General features: G+C 44.1%; 2 protein-coding genes across 2 annotated transcripts in view; both read right to left on the bottom strand.

The window, feature by feature from the left end:
- Positions 1 to 12,538, bottom strand: part of LOC115140929 (protein spire homolog 1) — a 47,689-nt gene extending 35,151 nt beyond the window's left edge. Inside the window, 2 exon segments of the mRNA XM_029679420.2 lie at positions 4,068 to 4,096; positions 12,008 to 12,538. Of these exon segments, the coding sequence (XP_029535280.2) occupies positions 4,068 to 4,096; positions 12,008 to 12,362 (384 nt within the window). The 5' untranslated portion in view covers positions 12,363 to 12,538.
- A 539-nt stretch (positions 12,539 to 13,077) lies between these two features.
- On the bottom strand, positions 13,078 to 22,715 carry LOC115140930 (V-type proton ATPase subunit C 1-A-like). Its single transcript, XM_029679424.2, has 13 exons — positions 22,568 to 22,715; positions 21,970 to 22,155; positions 20,147 to 20,214; positions 17,200 to 17,285; positions 16,632 to 16,726; positions 16,295 to 16,386; positions 16,014 to 16,112; positions 15,852 to 15,920; positions 15,583 to 15,675; positions 15,419 to 15,512; positions 15,105 to 15,202; positions 14,817 to 14,943; positions 13,078 to 14,259 (listed from the first exon to the last, which is right to left on the bottom strand). Exons 2-13 carry the CDS (start codon positions 22,099 to 22,101, stop codon positions 14,164 to 14,166), a joined length of 1,149 nt encoding a protein of 382 aa, XP_029535284.1. The 5' UTR covers positions 22,102 to 22,155; positions 22,568 to 22,715; the 3' UTR covers positions 13,078 to 14,163.
- Positions 22,716 to 24,525: the final 1,810 nt, after the last annotated feature.

The following is a 24,525-nucleotide window of genomic DNA, read 5'->3' as shown; positions in this document are numbered from 1 at the left end:
ATGTGTGACCAAGTGCAAATATGAAATGGCACCCTACTTCCAATCCCTACGCTCTGGCACTACTTTTTTTCCCAGAGAGTGGTAGAGAGTAGTGCACTATAGGGTGCTATTTCAGACGCTGACCACGTGTAGTAGCCTACATGGTACTCTGGTGCAGGGACAGATCTTTGCTATTAGTGTGTTAATCAATTATTTGAATCGGCGCTAAAAGAGTTTAGATAATTAAACTATTGAAGAAAATAATAATTTGAGAAATGAAGGGTTTGCAATTATACCTCCTCATTAGTCCTGTCACAGGAAATAAATCAGACTGCACAGCAGCCCCAGTAAACATGAAGTCCTTTAGCTGGCAGAAACCTAACAGGAAGCCACTGTCAGACCATGTATTTCTGGTCTAAGTGGTTTTTACATACCATCAACAGTAGTCTCTCCTAATAGAATGTTACAAAAAATCTAACATAGTACCTAGCCAGAGCACATAATATTGGGTTCTGGGTTCCAAGAGATACACTAAATGGCCCAAAGAATGTGGACACCTGCTTGTCGAACATCTCATTCCAAAATCATGGGCATTAATATGGAGCTTGGCATTGTGATCTTAGACTTGTGTGTGGCCATGGGGAACCCATTTCATGAAGCTCCCCAAGAACAGTTCTTGTGCTGACGTTGCTTCCAGAGGCAGTTTGGAACTCGGTAGTGAGTGTTGCAACCGAGGACAGATCATTTTTACGTGCTACGCGCTTCAGCTTCAGTTTCCATTTCACAATAACATCACTTACAGTTGAACGGGGCAGCTCTAGCAGGGCAGACATTTGATGAACTGACTTGTTGGAAAGGTGGCATCTTATGACAGTGCCACGTTGAAAGTCACTGAGCTGGTGGAAAAATAGTGGAAAAGGTGGAAAAATATGCCATTCTTCCCCAGTTAACCCCCAAACAACTGCTCCCCGGGCGCCGATGACGTGGACGTTGATTAGGGCAGCCCCCCGCACCTCTCTGATTCAGAGAGGGGAAGACACATTTCGGTTGAATGCATTCAGTTGTGCAACTGACTAAGTATCTTCTTTGCAAGAAATCAATCTATACAATACATCATTGATGAATGACTTCACCCCTAATGTCTGAACTTGGTTTGAGGCAGTCAACAACGGATTGATGTTGCTTTTATTGTTATTGTTTATTTTTAAAGATCTGATTTGCCTCCATTATGTGTGGCTGGCCTGGCCCTGCTGAGAATCTGTGACCATACCGTTGAGCTGTGTTTCTGGGCCTGGAGCCATCAAGCCTCTCACTGGGAGTGGGTGTATAGTGCATGACTTTGGGTCCCCGGGACCAGGAATGAGAAGCACTGCCTTCGAAGAATGTCAAAATGTCCATGACCTTGAATGTACCTGAACCTCTGACCTATCTAAATGTATGTTCATGTAACTGTATGAAGCAATCTGAAATTGTAAATCCTGAAATGTCTAATAACTTGAAATATGAAAACTGGGGGAAAAAAATTAATAACTAAATATATCAACAACGAAAAAGAGAAGGGATTGATAGCAGAGGAGGGAAGGCAGGAAACCCTTCGATGTTCTTTAAGGGTTTTAGAATAGTTTTCATGATCATTTCATAACAGAGTTTATAGGTAAAGTAGAGGGCCTTGCTCTAGAGTCAAAGTGGTGATTTGAGAGAAGGCAAGAGGAGAGACGTTGTGCTCAACCCCATGACCTCTGAATCATATGACTGACGTTGAACTCCGCCTGAGGGTTCAGCCGACACCCCCCCTGATCCCCCGGCGTACAACCACACACCCACTTTAACACACATTAAACTAAACCCATCAAACTATTTTCAAGATGGAATGAATGGGAATGTTCATCATTTCTCGGACACAAATATTTAATTTCATTTAATTATCAGCAGCTGATCAGAGAAGACAGTTTTTTCTTTGATCGTGTAGTTAATCAGTCCATTCATACTATTTCCAATAGAGTGGTCATTACTATGACTAGTCATTACTATGTTAACTGCCATAATCGTCCTCCAAACTTCAAAGGCTTACTCTTAAAAATCCCCCTCCCTGAACAGTTGAACTACAACAGAGAGGAGGACCAGCCTGCCTGGGACATAATGAAAGTATGAAACATAACCCAGCAGTAAGAAGCAGTAAGAGTAGCAAGATCACGAGACCAGAAAGGTTTACCAATGCTGGAGGCATCAACAGTAGTGTTACCAAGAAGACTAGCATTCTTCAGGAGTCACACAGGGGTTATTTCCCCTTTATGTGACGTGTTCTACGCCTGTACTGAATACCAGGGAAGCGAACTCATGACTAACACTAATCTACACACAAAGCAACGTGCTATCTGCTAGCTAGCCAAAATCCTGATTTTGAGTTGGCCTGTGAGCAACACTATTTTAGTTCTCATGGAGGGTGACGTCACTGCACTGTGGGATACCTAGTTATCATCTGCTACATGTATGTGGTTCTACTGTACCTCCATTGCACTCTCAGTGTCTGGACCAGGAGAAAGTGGCTCAGCTGTCTCTGTCTGTCTTCATGTAGTACATTGTGCCACAACAACACAGGTTTCATATAGTTCAGTGTCATACAGCAGCATAGTAGAGATTGAATCACGTCAGTGACAGTGTTGGAGAAGTGGTGTGATCCAATCACGACCAATGTTTCTGAACTAAATTGCCCACACACACACACACACGAGCTGTAATGCAATAAGACTGCTGGATCTGCAGTGATGTGGTGACAGTCAGAAGAGGGTGTTGGAATGAGGATAGACTTTCCAGTATTTTCTTTTCCTCAGCCAGGCTCTCACACATCACATCAGACACTGACTGACTGCACTAGGAGAACACATTTCTGCCATGAAGCAGCTTGGCAGGGATTTTGTTGACGCAGTTTCACTGCACATTCTCAGAGAGAGAGAGAGAGAGACTCCGTGTGTGTGTGTGTGTGTGTGTGTGTGTGTGTGTTCTATTCTCTCTCCACCTGCTCCCAGAGATCCATTACCAGGCAATCCCACACTACTCCAGGACTCCCAAAGTTCCACCCCACTGAAGACAGATTATTGGTGTTCAACAATACATTTAGCCCACCCTGAATACATGCAAGACACAGAGTAAACTGCAGTCATGTAGGACATTGATGGGAAATCGTTTCCTCATATCATGTGCTCTAATACTACTAGCCTCGTGGTAGTGATGATGACGTACTAACACACAAATATGCTAGCTAGACACGTCACCTGATACACAGAGAACAATAGCTATTGCTCCTCTTGAGCAGTAACCTCCTCCCCAGGCTGTGTGAGACTACTTGAACAGCACTGCTGTTTGCCCCTGATACAATTGTATTGAATGGAATTGAACTATTCCCATCACCATATCAGCTGGAGGAAGAGGCTGAGAAGAGGTTGCTGGGAAGGTAAATTACAATATAGCGCTCTAATTGGCCCTTTAGATGTCACCCAGAGCCAACATCAAAGGGGAGAGCTCGCATGGTGACATCCATTTCGCCAGCCCAGTCAGTCAGACCAGCTGAGAGCCTAGAGTCTGTAGTGAAGGTCTATCTATCACTGATCTCCAAATAGACTCCATCATCGCTCCTGTTAGGACTTCGTTCTAGGTGTTATGATATATATTTTTTCAGATGTTCTTGTTTTAGTTAATGACTGCTAGTGTATTTGAAATTGCCTCACTGTCAATGACAGTCCCATGTTACACATAGCGTAGGTGTGGTCATATCCATTCTCTCTAGTCTAACCTCTGAGCTAGATGCTGTGAATGAGGTGTGCACTGCACAGACAGTATGGTAAAGCACTAGTGAAACCACCACCACAATGCCCCTGGCAGCAGGTTGAGTGTCAGGCATGTCATCAAGCAGGATTAACACGCCCTATGCTTGTACAGATAGTATCCATCCACCACTGTGACGGTTGCCGGCCCGGTTTCGCCAGGTATAATTCCATTGGAACACGGTCGGCCCTCCTGCTCAACATCTCTCATTCGTATTATTACAGACATCTTCCCAGAAACAAGGAAGTCAGAAACATGCCACTCACCTCTGTTGATGTGGCTGGGATGGATTTACCTGTGGAGACACAGAGGAAATTTATAACTAAAGCAAAGCATCTTAAAATACATTGGCTTGGTTATGACCTGGATGTGAAACTATCTGTGACTGAGAAGGGCTTATGCAAACATGATGAACTCTCAGAGCTACAATAAGACGTTAACAACTGGCCCAACCAACACAGCCTTTCAGGTCAAAAGAGAGCATGTATTGTTTTATACTAAACCTTTACTGTAACTAAAACAGAGGCCACAATTCAATCAATTGCAGGTCAATTAAAATGTGAAAATCATGCCGCTGGGTCACGCAGAATGTTTCCGTATTACGCCGTATCTGCAGGACAGATGTATGTGTCGATAATTCAATATGACAGTGTCTGCAGAGGAACCAGCATGTGGGGCGTCAGTTTGAACATGGTTAACAGGTCAACACCTCAGCCTGAACATTCTTATTGAACCTGCAGTGTGTTTTCCCCCTTAATCTGTTTTATTGCTTTCATCTGGGCCTGATATGTCATGAGATACTGTATGCATTTAGGTCTCGCACATGAACCACCCTTGGGCGGCTGGCTGCAGTTGCCATGGCAACTCACTGGGAACTCAAACGCTGATCAGCCCGAGTCAAAAGGCAGACGAACAACAAAGGCTCCGGTGACTCCATGATGGAGTCACTAAGTGGCCATCAGCCATGAAGATAATCTGCTCAGTCAAACAAGGTTATTATTATCAGACTGTCATAAAACAAAAGCTGTTTAATCAAGTGAGGCGGAACCCCCATCTTGAGCAAAATAGGTCAAGTACAACACACGTGCATTATAACACAGACTACCATGGGTCTAACCTTGCCTATATGCTGTAGCACAGTAGTTAATATGGCCAGGATTATATATATGACCGTAAACCTGACCAGGAAAAACAGGGTCCATGGAAAGAGAAGAAGGAAGAAGATTGAGGAATGTGTCTGGGTCACAGTCAATGAAAGCAGCAGTTCATTCTCACCACTTGGTTGGTGGCATGTGACTACTGATGACGCCCTGTCTCTGCCTCTCTCGCTGCATCTGCCAGTCAGTCTCTCTGTCACTGTCACTGCCTCTGTCACTGCCTCTGTCTCTGCCAGTCAGTCTCTCTCACTGCCTCTGCCAGTCAGTCTCTCTCACTGCCTCTGCCAGTCAGTCTCTCTCACTGCCTCTGCCAGTCAGTCTCTCTCACTGCCTCTACCTCTGCCAGTCAGCCTCTCTCACTAACTCTACCTCTGCCAGTCAGCCTCTCTCACTAACTCTACCTCTGCCAGTCAGCCTCGGTCACCGCCTCTGCCAGTCAGCCTCGGTCACCGCCTCTGCCAGTCAGCCTCGGTCACCGCCTCTGCCAGTCAGCCTCGGTCACCGCCTCTGCCAGTCAGCCTCGGTCACCGCCTCTGCCAGTCAGCCTCGGTCACCGCCTCTGCCAGTCAGCCTCGGTCACCGCCTCTGCCAGTCAGCCTCGGTCACCGCCTCTGCCAGTCAGCCTCGGTCACCGCCTCTGCCAGTCAGCCTCGGTCACCGCCTCTGCCAGTCAGTCTCTCTCACCGCCTCTGCCAGTCAGTCTCTCTCACCGCCTCTGCCAGTCAGTCTCTCTCACCGCCTCTGCCAGTCAGTCTCTCTCACCGCCTCTGCCAGTCAGCCTCTCTCACTAACTCTACCTCTGCCAGTCAGCCTCTCTCACTAACTCTACCTCTGCCAGTCAGCCTCTCTCACTAACTCTACCTCTGCCAGTCAGCCTCGGTCACCGCCTCTGCCAGTCAGCCTCGGTCACCGCCTCTGCCAGTCAGCCTCGGTCACCGCCTCTGCCAGTCAGCCTCGGTCACCGCCTCTGCCAGTCAGCCTCGGTCACCGCCTCTGCCAGTCAGCCTCGGTCACCGCCTCTGCCAGTCAGCCTCGGTCACCGCCTCTGCCAGTCAGCCTCGGTCACCGCCTCTGCCAGTCAGCCTCGGTCACCGCCTCCGCCAGTCAGCCTCGGTCACCGCCTCTGCCAGTCAGCCTCGGTCACCGCCTCTGCCAGTCAGCCTCGGTCACCGCCTCTGCCAGTCAGCCTCGGTCACCGCCTCTGCCAGTCAGCCTCGGTCACCGTCACTGCCTGTCAGCCTCGGTCACCGTCACTGCCTGTCAGCCTCGGTCACCGTCACTGCCTGTCAGCCTCGGTCACCGTCACTGCCTGTCAGCCTCGGTCACCGTCACTGCCTGTCAGCCTCGGTCACCGTCACTGCCTGTCAGCCTCGGTCACCGTCACTGCCTGTCAGCCTCGGTCACCGCCTCTGCCTGTCAGCCTCGGTCACCGTCACTGCCTGTCAGCCTCGGTCACCGCCTCTGCCTGTCAGCCTCGGTCACCGCCTCTGCCTGTCAGCCTCGGTCACCGCCTCTGCCTGTCAGCCTCGGTCACCGCCTCTGCCTGTCAGCCTCGATCACCGCCTCTGCCTCTACCAGTCAGTCTCTGCCTCTCCCTCTGCCAGTCAGTCGCTGTGATTGCCTCTGCCAGTCAGCCTCTGCCAGTCAGTCTCTGTCACTGCCAGTCAGCCTCTGTCACTGCCTCTGCCAGTCAGCCTCTGTCACTGCCTCTGCCAGTCAGCCTCTGTCACTGCCTCTGCCAGTCAGCCTCTGTCACTGCCTCTGCCAGTCAGCCTCTGTCACTGCCTCTGCCAGTCAGCCTCTGTCACTGCCTCTGCCAGTCAGCCTCTGTCACTGCCTCTGCCAGTCAGCCTCTGCCAGTCAGTCTCTGTCACTGCCAGTCAGCCTCTGTCACTGCCTCTGCCAGTCAGCCTCTGTCACTGCCTCTGCCAGTCAGCCTCTGTCACTGCCTCTGCCAGTCAGCCTCTGTCACTGCCTCTGCCAGTCAGCCTCTGTCACTGCCTCTGCCAGTCAGCCTCTGTCACTGCCTCTGCCAGTCAGCCTCTGTCACTGCCTCTGCCAGTCAGCCTCTGTCACTGCCTCTGCCAGTCAGCCTCTGTCACTGCCTCTGCCAGTCAGCCTCTGTCACTGCCTCTACCTCTGCCCGCATACACATAGCTAAAATTCATCAATAGACTTTATTCAAGAAACTTCTTGGTTAGGCCTAGATGTTACTCCAAGCCACCACGTCATCGTCATGAAATGTTCATTAACTTCAATAACGTGACCAAGCAGATTATATTTTGATGACCCTCTCCACATACACAATGACAAGCTCTATTGTAATGTGACATCCTGCGAAACAACATGTTCAAATCATTTGCTTGTGACTGCCCCATTCATTGATGAGAAAAAACAAGATGGAAGCCTAACATTTCAGGACATCAACAGACCTACTCACAACCAATGTCCAATGGTCCTTATTTTCAAATCCAATTTATTTTAGAAAACCTGTTTTATATCAGCAGTTGTCACAAAGTGCTATACAGAAACCCAGCCTACAACCCCAAACAACAAGCAATGCAGATGTAGAAGTATGGTGGCTAGGAAAAACTCCCTAGAAAGTCAGGAACCTAGGAAGAAACCTAGAGGAACCAGGCTCATTTTGACACTCAAAGTAATACAAAACAACTTGCTTTTGTTACTGCCATGCAGGAAACAGACAACGGACAAATCCTGTTATTCTCACACAAACTGGCAACATCATTGAAGGAAAGAAATCTGATACAGAGACCTGGAAGACGCTCAATACAAATCCTCAGACACACAGAGAGAAAAGGAAATCACTTTCCTTTTCCACCTTAACCTGTTTTCTCTCTCCCTCTCTCTCTCTAACCCCCCTCTCTATCCCCCCTCTCTCTCATGCAATGCATTATCCATCACAGAGCTACAGCGTGACAATCTAAACAACTGCGAAGACACAGTAAACATTATGACAACTGGTATCAATCTGGGTAGTATCAGGAATCTGGGGAAATTGAGTAAAATAGTAGCTACATTTTGTGGCACATCTATTTGGTCAGTTGGAATAGTGACATGGTTGGTGGGTCTGTGACAAATTGGTTGGAAGAATGCTCTCTCTCAGTTTTTCTTTCTGCATGTCTGTCTGAACACAGCTGGGATGGCTGATATGCCTTGGGGGAGACCCCTTGCTCTGTAGCCCAGTTAACCAGACATTACATTACATTACATTTAAGTCATTTAGCAGACGCTCAGTGGTCAGTCCTTCTGAGAATCCATCAAATATGGATATGATGTAACAAATCAGTGTTTTAAGATATAATGGATTTAAGGCACCAGAAAAAGAAAGGTGTCGTAAGAATAAAGTTAGTCTATCTACATTAACTCATATGATTAGATTTAGTCATATTAATGTAATAATCACAGATGAATAAAGTGTAATAACACACATGATGATACCACATTTAATAACAGCATTGCCTGTAGAGTAGCCATCCTCAGACCAGTAGCAAACCATGCAAAACCTCCCATCCCCAATTACTATTACTGAGTTACTAACACACTGCCAGGCACGTCAAATAAAATACAGTACACCACAAATTCTACCCTTACTATGCACAGTCCGTTCATAAATGCCAAAAAGGTCCCGTGTGTCTCAGCTGACAGAGGATGGTGCTCGCAACGCCAGGGATATGGGTTTGATTCCCACTGGGGACCAGTACAAAAAAAGTATGAAAATGTACGCACACACAACTGTAAGTCACTCTGGATAAGAGTGTCTGCTAAATGACTCAAATGTAAATGTCAAAAAGCTGATTAAGCATGGAGTACATTGAGTCTAAAGCAAATAAGCCATCAAATTGACTCAGCACACATTGACTCAAGGTGTGTAACTGAGTAAGAGCTAGGGTACAGCTTCCCTGTGACACCATGGGTAAATAAATAAAGATAAATTGAGTCTGCTATCTGAGAATCTGATTACAGGATACTAGCGAGGAGGAAGATCGACAGGAACTCTCCACAAGCAAGACAAGACACATGACTTGTAATTCATAGTCACTTTCACAGGTAGCCTGATGACTCACAGTAAATTATTTCACTGCTCTGTTGTTTGCTACATACTTTAGTCTGAGACTGTCATCATTGAAATAGTTTGTGGTGACAAGGGGCATTGAACAAAAAGTGATTAGCGATTGGATCATCTTTAACCGATTACATTTGACATTTTAGTCATTTAGCAGACACTCTAATCCAGAGCGATTTACAGGAGCAATTAGGGTTACGTGCCTTGCTCAAGAGCAGGTCGACATATTTTTAAGCTAGTCGGCTCAAACCAGTACCTTTCAGTTACTGGCCCAACAGTCTTAACCGCTAAGCTACCCGCTGCCCTATCAGAGTATGAAAGCCAATGACAAATTTTCAAGCCACCGCTATACCCATGTTTGTTCTGACTTTGGCCCAACCCATTGGTTTCTGGACCAATCAGACGGCCCCGAATGTGTTCGCATTCACATAACCTAACGTAGCAGGTGTAAAATTAACATCTGAAACTAGATCCCTTACATACTGGACCAGACGAGAAGGGGGGGAAAAAACTGTCGGGGAGGTTATATTCTGCACTGTTCAACCAATCCAGTAAATGTGGAGGAGGAGTTAAGATGGTGTTGCCTTGTTAACAGCACAGGCTCTCTTTCCATTTCCCGAAAACCGGACAGAGGCTAGCATTTGGCCGGAGCAAGGAGTATAGGTAGCCAAGCAGTTTCAAAGGCACACCCAGACTACACACATCACTTGCTGTGTCATATCAGGTGTGACACAAGACAATGTCAACAGGTTAGCTAGGCCCTAGCTGTTAAGGCGTCCATCGATGACTACAGTGATGATTATTTGGCTTGGGGCCATCATGCAGTCATACCATTGGTTGAGGGTCTTTGTGGCAATGAAAGCACTCCATAAAAAAAGTCCAAAATAACCAAAAAGGCTGATAAGGGGCCACATCTTATCAGTCAAGGTAGCCTACTCCACCCCCCACCCTCCATTGTACAGTGGATTCAGACCCCTTCAGGAAAGTATTCAGACCCCTTGACTTTTACCACATTTTGTTACGTTACAGCCTTATTCTAAAAAAAAAATGTTTTTAAATCCCCCGTATCACTCCACACACAATACCCCATAATGACAAAGCAAAAAGTTTTTTTTTAAACATTTTTGGAAATGTATACAAAAACAAACTACTGAGTCTTCTCTGCAGATCCTCTCAAGCTCTGCCAGGTTGGATGGAGAGCTGCTCCCAAGTGGTGCAGCGGTCTAAGGCACTGCATCTCAGTGCAAGAGGTGTCACTACAGTCCCTGGTTCGAATCCAGGCTGTATCACATCTGGTCGTGATTGGGAGTCCCATTGGGCGGCGCACAGGTTTGGCCGGGGCAGCCCATATTTGTAAATAAGAATTTGTTCTTAACTGACTTGCCTAGTTAAATAAAGGTTAAATGAAAAATAAATAAAAGAGTGTCACTGCACAGCTATTTCCTGGTCTCTCCAAAGATGTTAGATCAGGTTCAAGACTGGTCTCTGGCTGGGCCATTTAAGGACATTCAGAGACTTGTCCCAAAGCCACTCCTGCATTGTATTGGCTGTGTGCTAAGGGTCATTGTCCTGTTGGAAGGTCAACCTTCACCCCAGTCTGAGGTCCTGAGCGCTCTGGAGCAGGTTTTCATCAAGGATCTCTCTGTACTTTGTTCTGTTCATCTTTCTCTCGATCCTGACTAGTCTCCCAGTCCCTGCCGCTGAAAACATCCCCACAGCATGATGCTTCACCGTAGGGATGGTACCAGGTTTCCTCCAGATGTGAAGCTTGGCATTCAGGCCAAATAGTTCAATCTTGGTTTCATCAGACCTGAGAATCTTGTTTCTCATGGTCAGAGTCCTTTAGGTGCCTTTTGGCAAACTCCAAGTGGGCTGTAATGTGCCTTTTACTGAGGAATGGCTTCCATCTGGCCACTCTACCATAAATACCTGATTGGTGGAGTGCTGTAGAGATGGTTGTCCTTCTGGAAGTTTCTCCTATCTCCACAGAGGAACTCTAGAGCCCTGTCAGAGTGACCATCGGGTTCTTGGTCACCTCCCCCGATTGCTTAGTTTGGCCGAGCGGCCAGCTCTAGGAAGAGTCTTGGTGGTTCCAAACTTCTTCCATTTAAGAATGATGGAGGCCACTGTGTTCTTGGGGACCTTCAATGCTACAGAAATGAGTTTGGTACCCATCCCCAGATCTGTGCCTCGACACAATCCTGTCTCAAAGCTCTAGAGACAATTCCTTCAAGCCCATGGCCTGGTTTTTGCTCTGACATGCTCTGTCAACTGTGGGACCTTATATAGTCATGTGTGTGCCTTTCCAAATCATGTCCAATCAATTGAATTTACCACAGGTGGACTCCAATCAACATATAGAAACATCTCAAGGATGATCAATGGAAACAGGATGCACCTGAGCTCAATTTCGAGTCTCATAGCAAAGGGTCTGAAAATGTTGTAATACATCTGCAGAAATGTCTAAAAACCTGTTTTCACTTTGTCATTATGGGGTATTGCGTGTCTTGATGAAAACATGTTTTTATTTAATACATTTTAGAATAAGGCTGTAGGATAATGAAATGTGGAAAGAGTTAAGGGTCTGAATACTTTCCCGAATGCACTGTATGTCATCAGTGCAGCAACAAATTGTGTCATGGAAATATGTTGATTTTTCATTTTCTCAGTAGGCTATTTTATAGTGTGAATGATGAACATGTGATGTGTGACAGGGGGAAACAACAACAGCTGAGCCAGCTGACTAAATGCAATGGCCAACAATTGGAAAGCATGACATATGAATCTATCAGTCGGTGTCCAGCTGCCTTGTTGACCTAATTTCTACATTTATTTTGTATTTTTTACAGATTTTCTCATTCTAGGAACTGGTAATATTACCAATGTGTTGGGGAAATAAAAAAAGACAGAACAAAAATCATGAACGCATTGCAAAACATCATCATTACATAATTATTGTACCTACCATCACAGCCTTCATATTGTAATTTGACAGATCCGTCTTTCTGAATCCTCACATCCCGTGGTCCCTCAATCCTTTTCGGAGTATCCACCACTGATGCACCGGCAGCTGGGCCAGAATTCCTCCTATGTCCCCGAGCCAGGTTTATGCAGCATTGGTAACACACTGCCCAAGCCTGCTCTTCGTTAATCGGTTGGCTGTAGAGCATTAAAATCTCCTCCAAAGACAGTTCACTTCCCCCTCTTTCCTCCATTCCGTCCATTTTTGCCATCCCGGGATACGGCGTCTTATCTCGCTGGACCGCAGCAGGGCCGATCAGCTCTCCACTCTCCTCGTCCGAATCTCGCCGCTTGGCCATCCTTTCATTCTATCGACCGAGAAGGGCCGGTGATGACACTAATAAACGGGGAGCCGCAGATAAACAAACGATCCGGGCAGCCTGAAGACATCGGAAAAGATGCGGTTCCCTTGCAACAGCAGCACCACCACGGACAGTGATTATGATTTCCCCCGCCTTGCTGTGTTTTCGTATGGGTACCAGTCATATGACGGACTGTTTGCATGGTCTGAACGCCTGTCGGGTTTCGGGCGACTTCAGAGGAATGCATACATAGGTGACATGCGCAGCTAGAGGACTTTATTTCCCACTTTCCCTGTTATTTTGTGCCATCTGCTGTCCAATTTGATAGAGTACATCTAGGCAATGTGAATACATCTAGGCAATGTGTAGGCTACTCTGACAATGATGTTATGCTCTCAAACAAATACTATTCCTCAGTGATGGATTTGGGAGCACATTTCTATTCATATTGAATTCCTCATATTAATGTTTGAAGGCAGGGATTTCTTAAGGGTTATGTACATTCCTACTTCTCAATGGAGGAACTTCCTCTAACTACCCTGCCCTTAGTTCTGCAGAGCCCAAGCATGACTCACTCTCTTTCTCCCACACAACTGTAAACGTGGAAGATTCCTGCAGGGCCTGGCCGTTCATTGTAATATGTAATGTTTACAACCTTACCTGCAGATATAGCCTACCAACACAGACAACCTCTAACCCCAATCACAGACAATTTTCTTCATATTGACTGTTTTATCTATTCATAGCATACATAATGCTTACACATTCATATATCTCTTTTAACATCAAATATACACAACATGAGATAGATAACACACAAATATAGCATCTTTGTAACACTATTTGTTGCCAAGGTGAACCAATACCTCATGAACATGTACCAGATGTGCTTAGATGTGCAGGTAAAAGAACAAATTGGTCACATACACAAGTATCTATGAATAGTACCACTCAAAGATGTAGCTATCAATATGCACAACACAGACGTGGAATGATTGAAAATACATAAAACTACCAGAAATAAATATTTAGAGATCTTATTCGTTTCAGCACACAGTTAAAGGCCCAATGCAGCCGTTTTATCTCAACATCAAATCATTTCTGGGTAACAATTAAATACTGTGATTGTTCTCAATTAAAATTTTCAAAATGGTCAAAAAGTAACAAAAAATAGGATTTTAGCATGAGCAATTTCTCAAGCAAGAATTTGACTAGGACTGTTTTTGGATTGGGGATGGAAAAATGTAAACTAGCTGTTATTGGCAGAGGTTTGGAACACTTTCATATTGTTCTATTAATTAATTAGTCACCAGTCAGCCAAAAACTCCATCCCACCAAAACAGGCTGAAATTTCTCTTACACTAAAATGGCCTTATTCCACAATATCGTTCCGACCTCAGTGTGGAAATCTATATAAAAACACAGGAAAATCACATTTTTGACTGCACTGGGCGTTTAAATACAGTGTACTTTGATTATGCTGTTTAAAAAAAAATCTGTAAACAAAACCAACTAAATTTACATCAAGCCATTGTTTGTCCTCAGTTTGTACAGATGGAGGGGGTCACTTTAAGTGCTTTAAACCACAAGGAATGAGCATGCACATCTGAGGAGAGCAAGGATAAACAGTATCACCCAGACATGAGGAGAGCAGAGGAGAGGACGATTAGAGAGGCGAGGAGATAGCAGGGCAGAGAAAGGAGAAAAGAGCAAGACTGGGAGAAAGATTTACAGGAAAACACAAGTTAGTGGGTACTCAGCATAAAGACAAAACAGAGGGGTCAGGTACAGTGAAAATCTATTTAAAGTCCTGCAGGTTGCAGTCTATCTTGTAGTAAACATAAGGGTAGTACTCCTGCTGGCTCAGGTTCAGACCAGGGATATCCATGGCAGACTACAAGGGAATAAAGAAACAGAAACCATTAGCTTTCGTGGTAAAGAACATTAACACGACAGGGATAATGTGGTTGTCTAACAGGTCTGCTGAACCAGACGATATCAATCTCATTTAGCTAATGTACCATCATTTTTAATACACAACATTTGTTTGGCATCGCAATGCCCCATTACTACAATGATACAACAGGTGTTCATCTGGGCACAGCAGGTATATATATATATACTACCCTTCAAAAGTTTGAGGTTTTCTAATGACCAATTAGCCTTTTAAAATGGTAAACTTGGATTAGCTAACACAACGTGCCATTGGAACACGGGAGTGATGATTGCTGATAATGGGCCTCTGTACGCCTATGTAGATATTCCATTAAAAAAATCTGTTGTTTCCAGCTACAATAGTAATTTACAACATTAACAATGTCAACACTGCATTTCTGATCAATTTGATGTTATTTTAATGGACAAAAAATGTGCTTTTCTTTCAAAAACAAGGACATTTCTAAGTGACCCCAAACTTTTGAACGGTAGTGCATTTCAGGTCTAATTACTCACATCAATGACAGCTGCAGCGCTGCTGTCCAGGTGTTTGTATAGGTCATTGAGAACCTCCCTCAGTTTCTTCATGTTCTTCTTGTTGGGCTGGAGCAGCATGGCCTGGAAGTTCACAGGCAGCCCATATCTGTGGGAGCATAGGCAGAGCAGTTAAATCACTAACAGCAGGCACAGCCAGTTAGATATTTTATTTGTATTCAGGTTGACTTCTTGTCAATACAAGCATCTTGTCACTCACTACAAACATCTAACAATTGGACGACTGTTAGTACAGTGTGATCATCATACCTTAAGACAGACTCCACAAAGACCCTCAGAGCCTTGATGTGAATCCATGCGATGAAGGCCTCACTGAAGTTCACTTTCAACCATCGCACCAGTGGCCCCTGACAGAGGGAAAATAATACTTAGGGTTAGATCCACCCTACTGTGTAGCTAGTACTGTCCAATAGTTTCACCCACCCACCCCATCCCAGAATGGTTGCAGGGATGTCCGAACACTAAGTGTACTTGCAATGAAACTTCTTTTTTTTTTTTTACAGTGTAACGTTTCGGTCATATATACCTTGGTCAGGCATCACATTTCTAGTCATATGACTTACAAACTGCTTCTTCTTGTCTGTGGAGAGACGTGTCATCTCCTCTTTGTCCGCATTCATCTCCTGCTCGTTGTACTGGAAGTCCCTGACTGTGTACCTGATAGAAACAGCAAGATAATTACATATGGAGAAGTGTGTGTGTGTGTGTGTGTGTGTGTGTGTCTTACTTGTTCTCTCTGGCCTTGTGTCTGAAGTCATCAATGGCCTTCCTGAATAGGGTGACGCTGAACAGACCACTGTCATGGTCCTCAAACAGCAGGCTGTAATAATGGGACAAACAGAACAGTCAGACGGGCATGATGGACTCACAATGAAATCACTTCCTGAGCAGAAAATACTAAAAAAGATATGAAAGATATGGATTGAAGAGACTATGTACTGAAGTAGTTATTTTAACATGCATTCACTATGGGCTCTGAATCTCCTATAAACTTACTTAGTGGATCGGGGTACCACCATTTCAGACAACGTTTCATAGGTCTTCTGCCAGTCAGCATAACTCGTCCTAGAAGGATCCGGAATTGTTAGACAGCAAACTGGTGTTAAAAAAAAAGTTGAAATATGACACTGTTGAAAACTGGGAAAAAGTTGTACTTACTTTGGTACAACCACCAGCATAGTGATCAGATACTCTGAGTCAATCACAAAGTCCTCCTTCTTGACAATGTCAGCCAGACTCCTGGTCAGCAGGCTCCCCCTACAGACACAACACGGTATTGCATGATATATTAATGATAATGTAAACAATGTTGAAAGAAACAATTGAACAAAGCAAATATGCATTGGAAGACTTTTCCTCAACACTGGTTGAAATATATTTCTAGTTTAGCAGCAGTGGGAAATATAGTTATGCCCTCGAGCAAAAAAAAATGGACTCACGCGTTCTTTCTCTCCAGATTCTGCAGGTTCCCTTTCAAGTTGTTGTAGGCAGACGCTCTGGCCTTCAGGTCGTTGTCAATCTGGCTTACTTGCTGTAGAGAGGAACAGGTCAAGTACTCAGAATATGACCCACGTAAAAACTCTGCACAGTGTTTTAACAACAGATTTACTCGACGTAGAGAAAATACAGTTGATTGATACTATTGAAATATAATTTACCTGTTGATATCTTTTTACCTTCATGCGCTATCGAAATCATGACAACATTTTTTTTAAAGGGGTTCCATCTAGCTAATTATCAAGAGAATCAGATGAGGAGGGTAGGAGAAAGACTTGCCTTGGATATGATATCAGAGATGTTCTTCAGTGACTGCTTGATGGGGTACTTGGCCATGTCCCACTGAAACCGTGTGATATAGGTCACCAGATCCACTAGAGGGAATCAAAGCATTGTTATTGAGGGAAGGACTTGGTTAGAATGACGTTTTTACATTATGATGCATGGATTTATGGGTAATTGCAAAATAGTCTTATCAACCATTTCTAAAATGTGCTGGTAATTCCTTAGTATTTCGTATTAACAGGTTAAAAGAATAATTGCTTAGTCAATCAATGTGCACAGTAGAAGTAGCAGCACACTTCCTGGATTCATTGTTTTTCAGGAGTCCTTTGTATGTGATGATAACCAACTAGCTAATCTCTAATGTCCTCCATTGTTTTCATATGAGTAACTTGTATGTGATGATAATGATAGAAATAGAATGACCAACTTGAATGGGAATAGCCATTCTAGTAATTATATTTATGCGATAATAACTGCCTCCATTGTTTTCATACCAGTATCTTGTATGTGATAACTAGCTGCATTGTTTTCATATGTGTAACTTGTATGCGATGATAAGTACCTCCGTTGGCCAGCAGGTTCTCCTGGACTTTGTCTCGGCTGTCCTCCAACACATCAGCCATGTACTGAGACACCTTCTTCACCACACTGTGAACAGCCAGGAGACATTCACAGTCAGGCCACAGTCAGCAAGCCCTCATCAAAAGGAGATTATAAACTGGATGATTCGAGCCCTGAATGCTGATTGGCTGACAGCCGTGGCATATCAGACCGTATACCACAGGTATGACAAAACAGTTATTTTTACTACTCTAATTACATTGGAAACCAGTTTATAATAGCAATAAGGCACCTCAGGGTTTGTGATATATGACCAATATATCACGGCTAAGGGCTGTATCAGGCACGCCGCGCTGTGTCGTGTTTAAAAACAAATCAAATCAAACTTTATTTGCCACATGCGCAGAATACAACAAGTGTAGACTTTACCGTGAAATGCTTACTAACAAGCCCTTAACCAACAGTGCCATTCAAGAAGAAGAAAATATTAACCAAGTAGACTGAAATAAAATGTAATAATAAAAAGTAACAAAATAAGAATAACGAGGCAAGGCCTCCCGGGTGGCGCAGTGGTCTAGGGCACTGCATCACAGTGCTAGCTGTGCCACCAGAGACTCGGTTCGCGCCCAGATGTTGATTGTCCGGTGGTGATTTTTATTAATTGTTCAGCTGTCTAATGGCTTGCAGGTAGCAGCTGTTGAGGAGCCTTTTGGTCCTAGACTTGGTGCTCCGGTATAGTTCGTTGGTGATGTGGACACCAAGGAACTTGAAACTCTCGACCCGCTCCACTACAGCCCCATCGATGTTAACGGGGGCCTATTTGGCCCGCCTTTTCCCGTAGTCCTCGATCAGCTCCTTTGTCTTGCTGATGTTGAGGGAGAGGTTGTTGTCCTGGCACCACACTGCCAGTTCTCTGACCCTATAGGCCGTCTCATCGTTGTCGGTGATCAGGCCTACCACCGTTGTGTCGTCTGCAAACTTAATGATGGTGTTGGAGTCGTGTTTGGCCACGCAGTCGTGGGTGAACAGGGAATACAGGAGGGGACTGTCCACACCCTTGAGGGGCCCCAGTGTTAAGGATCAGCGTGGCAGACGTGTTGTTTCCTACTCTTACCACCTGGGGGTGGCCCGTCAGGAAGTCCAGGATCAAGTTGCAGAGGGAGGTGTTAAGTCCCAGAGTCCTTAGCTAGTGATAAGCTTCGTGGGCACTATGGTGTTGAATGCTGAGCTGTAGTCGATGAACAGCAGTCTCACCTGGTGTTCCCTTTGTCCAGGTGAGAAAAGGCAGTTTGGAGTGCGATTGAGATTGCATCATCTGTGGATCTGTTGGGGCAGTATGCGATTTGGAGTGGGTCTAGGGTGTCCGAGAGGATGCTGTTGATGTGAGCCACGACCAGCCTTTCGAAGCACTTCATGGCTACCGACATGAGTGCCATGGGGCGGTAATCATTTAGGCAGGTTACCTTCGCATCCTTGGGCACAGGGACTATATGGTGGTCTGCTTGAAACAAATAGGTATTACAGACTCGGTCAGGGAGAGGTTGAAAATTTCAGTGAAGACACTTGGCAGTTGGTCCGTGCATGCTTTGAGTACATGTCCTGGTAATCCGTCTGGCTCAGCGGCTTTGTGAATGTTGACCTGTTTGAAGGTTTTGTTCACATCGGCTACCGAGAGCGTTATCACACAGTCATCCAGAACAGCTGGTGCTCTCATGCATGCTTCAGTGTTGCTTGCCTTGAAGCGAGCATAAAAGGCATTTAGCTCATCTGGTAGGCTCGCGTCACTGGGCAGCTCGCGTCTGGGTTTCCCTTTGTAGACCGTAATAGTTTTCAAGCCCTGCCACATCCGACGAGCCGGTGTAGTAGGATTCAATCTTGTATTGACGCTTGCGGAATTTGATGGTTCGCCATAGCCCTTAGCCATGATATATTGGCTATATACCACAACTCCTCTGGCCTTATTGCTTAAATACACCATGCTTTCATATAGCAAGACATAAAAGTCTAAGCAGACTGTTCATTGGGCAGGGTATGAGTGTTTATCCATCTATATTCTACAGCACCAGACCAACAACTGTGCACATTATACAGTATACATTTGAAATACCTTAACGGAAAATGGACCTGTAGGCCAACTACTTATTATTCACAGAAATAGATTGTAACTTTTTTTTTTTAGCACTGTAGTTGCCTTCACTGAACCAAAATGATGCGGATAATACTTGATATGATTACATTCCAATTGATGTGTGATCAGTGGATGACGGAGAAAAACTCAATTCCATGCAATGACAGAATGCTTGATGTCAATAAGACTCAGGCTTGTTTGTCTAGACAACTGACACCTAAAAACGCTGTCAGATTAAGCAAATCCAAAATCAGTCTGTAAAAGGTGTTACTTTGGCATGAGATTTCTCATCTTCAAATTTCAGAACGAGTTCCAGAACAAGGCTGATATTGCCCTATGAGAGGTAACTCGGTTGCTAAAGTTGGTATTTTTTGAGAGTAAATGTCTACAGAGGAAGCAGGGCTTGCTTAGTATGTGTGAAATTTTGGACGTCAAGATTTTCCAAGGATTATAAATAACTTCAAACCAACAGTAGCACACAAGTCATGAGCGATAAATATGACTGAGTAAAGAGATGCCGGTGTGTCACCAAACTGTAAATTGCTAACTTTAGTCTGTGGGCCTGCTAGCCTCACGTTGGTATGAAATTCCTTACTGTAGCAAGGTTAGGGCCACGGAGGGAATACAGAATTGACTGGACTCTGAAGACATCAGACTCACACTGGTTTGTGAGGCACTTTGACAAAAATAATATGTCTATCACAACACATTCACAATGGACAAGGTGTATAAATAGTAATGAATTTGATATTTTGTAAAATAAATCCTGAAGTGATACTTAATGTTCAAAGCGGAAATTTCAGTGTAGTAAAAAGCCTACCCTTCAATAAAGGAGTCCAGTTTGGCCAGGTCATCTGACAGCCCAACTAACACATCTAGCGTCCCCACCTGTTAATGCAAAAAGGAAAAAAGGCCAAACGTGTCAAAGCTTTAATTCAAACAATATTTCCCCTACCATCATATACCCAGGGTGAGCCGATTTTATAGATGGGGTGAGCCCATTTTATAGATGGGGTGAGCCCATTTTATAGATGGGGTGAGCCCATTTTATAGATGGGGTGAGCCCATCGGTTCATTGGCTTAATGCCAGAGGCCTAAATGTTGCTTTGAGGGCCTTTGGTCAAACTAGGGCCAACTCAAACTAGGGCAAAGACTGGATGAGAGTCCTGAGGTCAGGGGTCTGGTTGTGCTGCCTGCCTGTGTTGTTTTCTCAGTGACATCTGAGAGTCAGTCACCCAGCAGTGACATTCAGGGGCCCATGTGCTTTGGATGGCGGCGCTTTTGTCGGGACCCCTTCATGTGTTTCAAAATGTTCCGTCGCGTGCCGTGTACCCCAAGTGGCAAAGGGGTCAGTAGGGTCACAGAGGATAACCATCAACCATCCTCTAGGGACTCTGGATACTTTCCCTGGAATATAATGGCCATTGAATCATTTTGGATGGGTGGCACTTCTGGAGTAATGAAAGGAGAAAGCTTTGAACCATAGCATTATTAACAGATCACTTACTGGGAGCAGTGAATACTTATTTCTCTATAGTTGCTTTTGGAGTAATAATCGGAATATGATTTCATTTGTGAGTAAACTATGGCAATGTTTTGTGGAAGCCTTGACCCACATAGGAATGTAGAGGCGCTAGTAAGTATACTGAACAAAAATATAAACACAACATGCAACAATTTCAAAGATTTTACTATAGTTCATATAAGGAAATCAGTCAACTGAAATAAATTCATTAGGGCCTAATCTATGAATTTCACATGACTGGGCAGGGGCGCAGCCATGGGTTGGGGAGCCAGGCCCAGCCAATCAGAATTTGTTTTTCTAAAGACAGAAATACTGCTCTGCATACCCCCTTCCCTTCCTCAGATGATCCCGCAGGTGAAGAAGACGGATGTGGAGGTCCTGGGCTGGCTTCGTTACACATGGTCTGCAGTTGAGAGGGCAGTTGGATGTACTGCCAAATTCTCTAAAACGGCAGCTTATGGTAGAGAAATTAAAATTAAATTATCTGGTAGCAGCTTTGTTGGACACTCCTGCAGTCAGCATGCCAATTGCACAACACAATGTGGCATTGTGTGTGTGACAAAACTGCACATTTTAGAGTGGCATTTTATTGTCCCCAGCACAAGGTGCACCTGTGTAATGATCATGCCATTTAATCAGCTTCTTGATATGCCATACCGGTTAGGTGGATGGATTATCTTGGCAGAGGAGAAATTCTCAGTAACAGGGATGAGAGAAATAAGCTTTTTTTTGCATATGGAACATTTCTGGGATATTTTATTTCACCTCATGAAACATGGGACCAACACTTAACATGTTGCGTTTATATATTTGTTCAGTATAAGTTAGTTGGGCGATATGGCCATTTTCATTCAATAATTTTCTCAATTGTGATGGTATATTTGAGTAGTGCATGCAGGATAGCAACAAGTGAATTCTAAGGAAAAAATAAATAAAAATTCTCAACCAAACTAGGAGAACTGACAGTGAAGTAGTAAGTTTTTATTTATTTAGCACTGTCAACATATTGTTATAGGTATTGTAAAAATCCATACCGGTATTCACAATCTATTGCCCAGCCCTACAAGTTAGTATGGTAATGTAGTAGCTACTATTTATGGCTACTGCTGCATGCTAACCTTGAGGTCTGGGATGTTGAACTTGTTGTTGGTGGACAGGTTGTTGTTGCGGGTGGTAGCCACCATCATCTGGTCCCATGTCTGCTGGCAGGTCTTCTCTCCAGGAGCTGAGATCAACCAGAACTCTGTCATGGCTACACACGGATTATTACTACAGCCTCACAACAAAATGCACAGAGATGGGTGCTGTAAGACAAGGGAAAAAACTGTTTTACTTGTTAAACAGGACTTCATTTGTAGTACAATATTATCAATCGCAACGTTATTCTCTATTTCATGTTGATACATCAGTAAATAAATGGTAGCAAGACAACATTGACTGCTATTTAATCAATCTGTCTCCCCAAACCTGTCTTATCTACGTGTTGCTGATGTATCTGGTTAGCTAGCGAGCATGCAAGATAAAGGATATTTGTCTTCTTATGCTTTACATCAAAAGTTGCTAACGTTAGCTAAACCTCACTAACGTTGCTGCAAGTGACATTCTCAGTTGATTGAAACATGACCCATAGCTAGCTAGCTAGCATCACATGATATCAAGTAACGTTAGATTTACAGTAAAAAATAATAATTATAATACAGTTTTCACATTTCTTACCTGAGATCTAATGACAAAACTATTCGAACACTAATCAATTACTACCGTACAATTCCTATGGTTCAATATTCATAATTGCCAATCAAATCGTAAGACTAGAGGTCTTTCCAGCAGCATCACATTCATGTCAGCTGATCAGATGAGGAACAGAAAGACCTCTCGTGGGGGAGGGAAACTTTTTGACGTCACGATATTTGACAGACGACCCCAGCTGGTTTGGAGGAGGTACTACAGCCTCGACATTTCAAAACAGAGTAGGACGATTTTTTTCTGACAGAAATCGTTTACAAAAAGTAGCAGGGTTGGGGTCAGTTGATCCATTTAAATTTAGGAGTGCAATTTATTTACAATTAGTCATTTTAACCATTGAATTGGAGTTGCATGATCCCCTCAATAATGTACTGTACTTCTTGTGGGGTTACAGGCTATGTAATTTCATCTCAGTGACATTATTGCTATCTTAGTTCTGAGGACACAGACAGTCTCAAATGCCCAGTCAGCTGGAATTTGGGGTGTAGACGTTCTATATCTGGACAGGAGTCCAGCCGTTTCCTGACTCTGGGTGTCTCCCTGCTCAGAATTCAAGGAAAACCCCACAAAGGGACATGTTTATAGTTCAGTAGGTCTGGGGTGCATTGTTTGGGATACAATGCCTGGTCTGGCTGGAGCCAGCCGACCAGCCAACCCCTCAGATCAAACGACAGGCCAAGGACCAGGGTGGGCTGCCCACTGTTGGCCGCAGGCCAGTCTACAAGGACATTTCTGGGCACACAGACTGTAATCACTCTCTCATTTGGGCTACCGACACGCAGACTGGGTCTTTGAGTGGGGATGATGATGTGAGGAGAGGAATTAACTGAGTGTGTCCTCAACAAACTTCCTCTAATACAAGTTAGTCATACAGTGTGAGAGCTCTGAAAAAACCTATGGATGAAGGTCATTGCTGCAACTTTGTGTATTTCAAAGATGAATGTCAACATTCTCTATCATTCCCATCTCAGTTACTTGGTTTAATATATCCAAAGCATTACACAAAAATAGAGCACCAAGTTTGTTGTTGAGTCCTACCAACAGAAACATGTGTCACATGCTCGCTCTAGTTCTAATGCTTTGTATACCGTGCTTAACTTTACATATCACATGTTTGAACTTTTACCCATGAGTTTGAGTGACCATGACACTGACAATACATCTTAGTACAAAAACATGACATGGTTCACCTGTAAATGACACAAAAATACGCAACTACACATTCCTTATACTGTGTACAAACTTTCAAGACCCATATAGTGTCCTCAGTATCTTTCACTGTATTCAGGTCAGTTCTATTTTCCCAGCTAGTTATTCTGAGCCTTCTGAGGGACATTACAGTAAATCTAATCTAGTATGTCTGAATTATTATGGACTGCCTAGGGCAGAAAGGGGGAGGAAGGTTTTAAAGAGGGAAATTGTGTGAGATAAGCATTATCTTGTATTATTGTTTCAGTGGCAGATTGGATCTATTTGTCAACCTCTCTGATACTAGTGTTACAAGGCCAACATTTCCAAGGCTCGAGTCCAGAATCAGACTCATTGACTTCAGGAAAATGTTAGAGAGACTTGAGAAGAGAGGGATACTGGAGTGCTTTTACAGTTTCCTTTTCAAGGTGTCTATTCAGAGTTGTAACCTGTAAAACACTTTTTATATATAGAATAAAATAGAATAGAATATTGGTATTTTATAGTAAATTAGCAGAATGCAGTAGCTTTTATTTACTATTATTTACTGGATTTACACAGTTTGTATTTGACCCTTCTCAAAATTCAGCTCAGAGAAAAGGTCTGTGTAGAGGTAGTTTTACTTATCAACATTCTTTGGCAAATGCGTAAGGCTGAAACACCATGGTGTAACTCACAGCATTAGAAACAAGTACTAGATCAAGACCCATTGTATAATGCAGGGACTAATGATTGACTAT

Source organism: Oncorhynchus nerka, linkage group LG14, assembly GCF_034236695.1.
Source record: "Oncorhynchus nerka isolate Pitt River linkage group LG14, Oner_Uvic_2.0, whole genome shotgun sequence".
NCBI classification, from domain to species: Eukaryota; Metazoa; Chordata; class Actinopteri; order Salmoniformes; family Salmonidae; genus Oncorhynchus; species Oncorhynchus nerka.
The sequence above is the reverse complement of the archived record's forward strand: the minus strand, read 5'-3'. Positions and strand labels throughout refer to the sequence as shown.

Excerpts from the sequence above, each read along its gene's own strand:
- LOC115140930 (XM_029679424.2), bottom strand. The coding sequence starts at position 22,101 with ATGACAGAGTTCTGGTTGATCTCAGCTCCTGGAGAGAAGACCTGCCAG. Across the intron at positions 15,676-15,851 it reads GTGGTACCCCGATCCACTAA|CCTGCTGTTTGAGGACCATG; the intron begins GTAAGTTTATAG and ends CCATTATTACAG. Across the intron at positions 15,203-15,418 it reads CAGACAAGAAGAAGCAGTTT|GGGCCACTGGTGCGATGGTT; the intron begins GTAAGTCATATG and ends TCCCTCTGTCAG.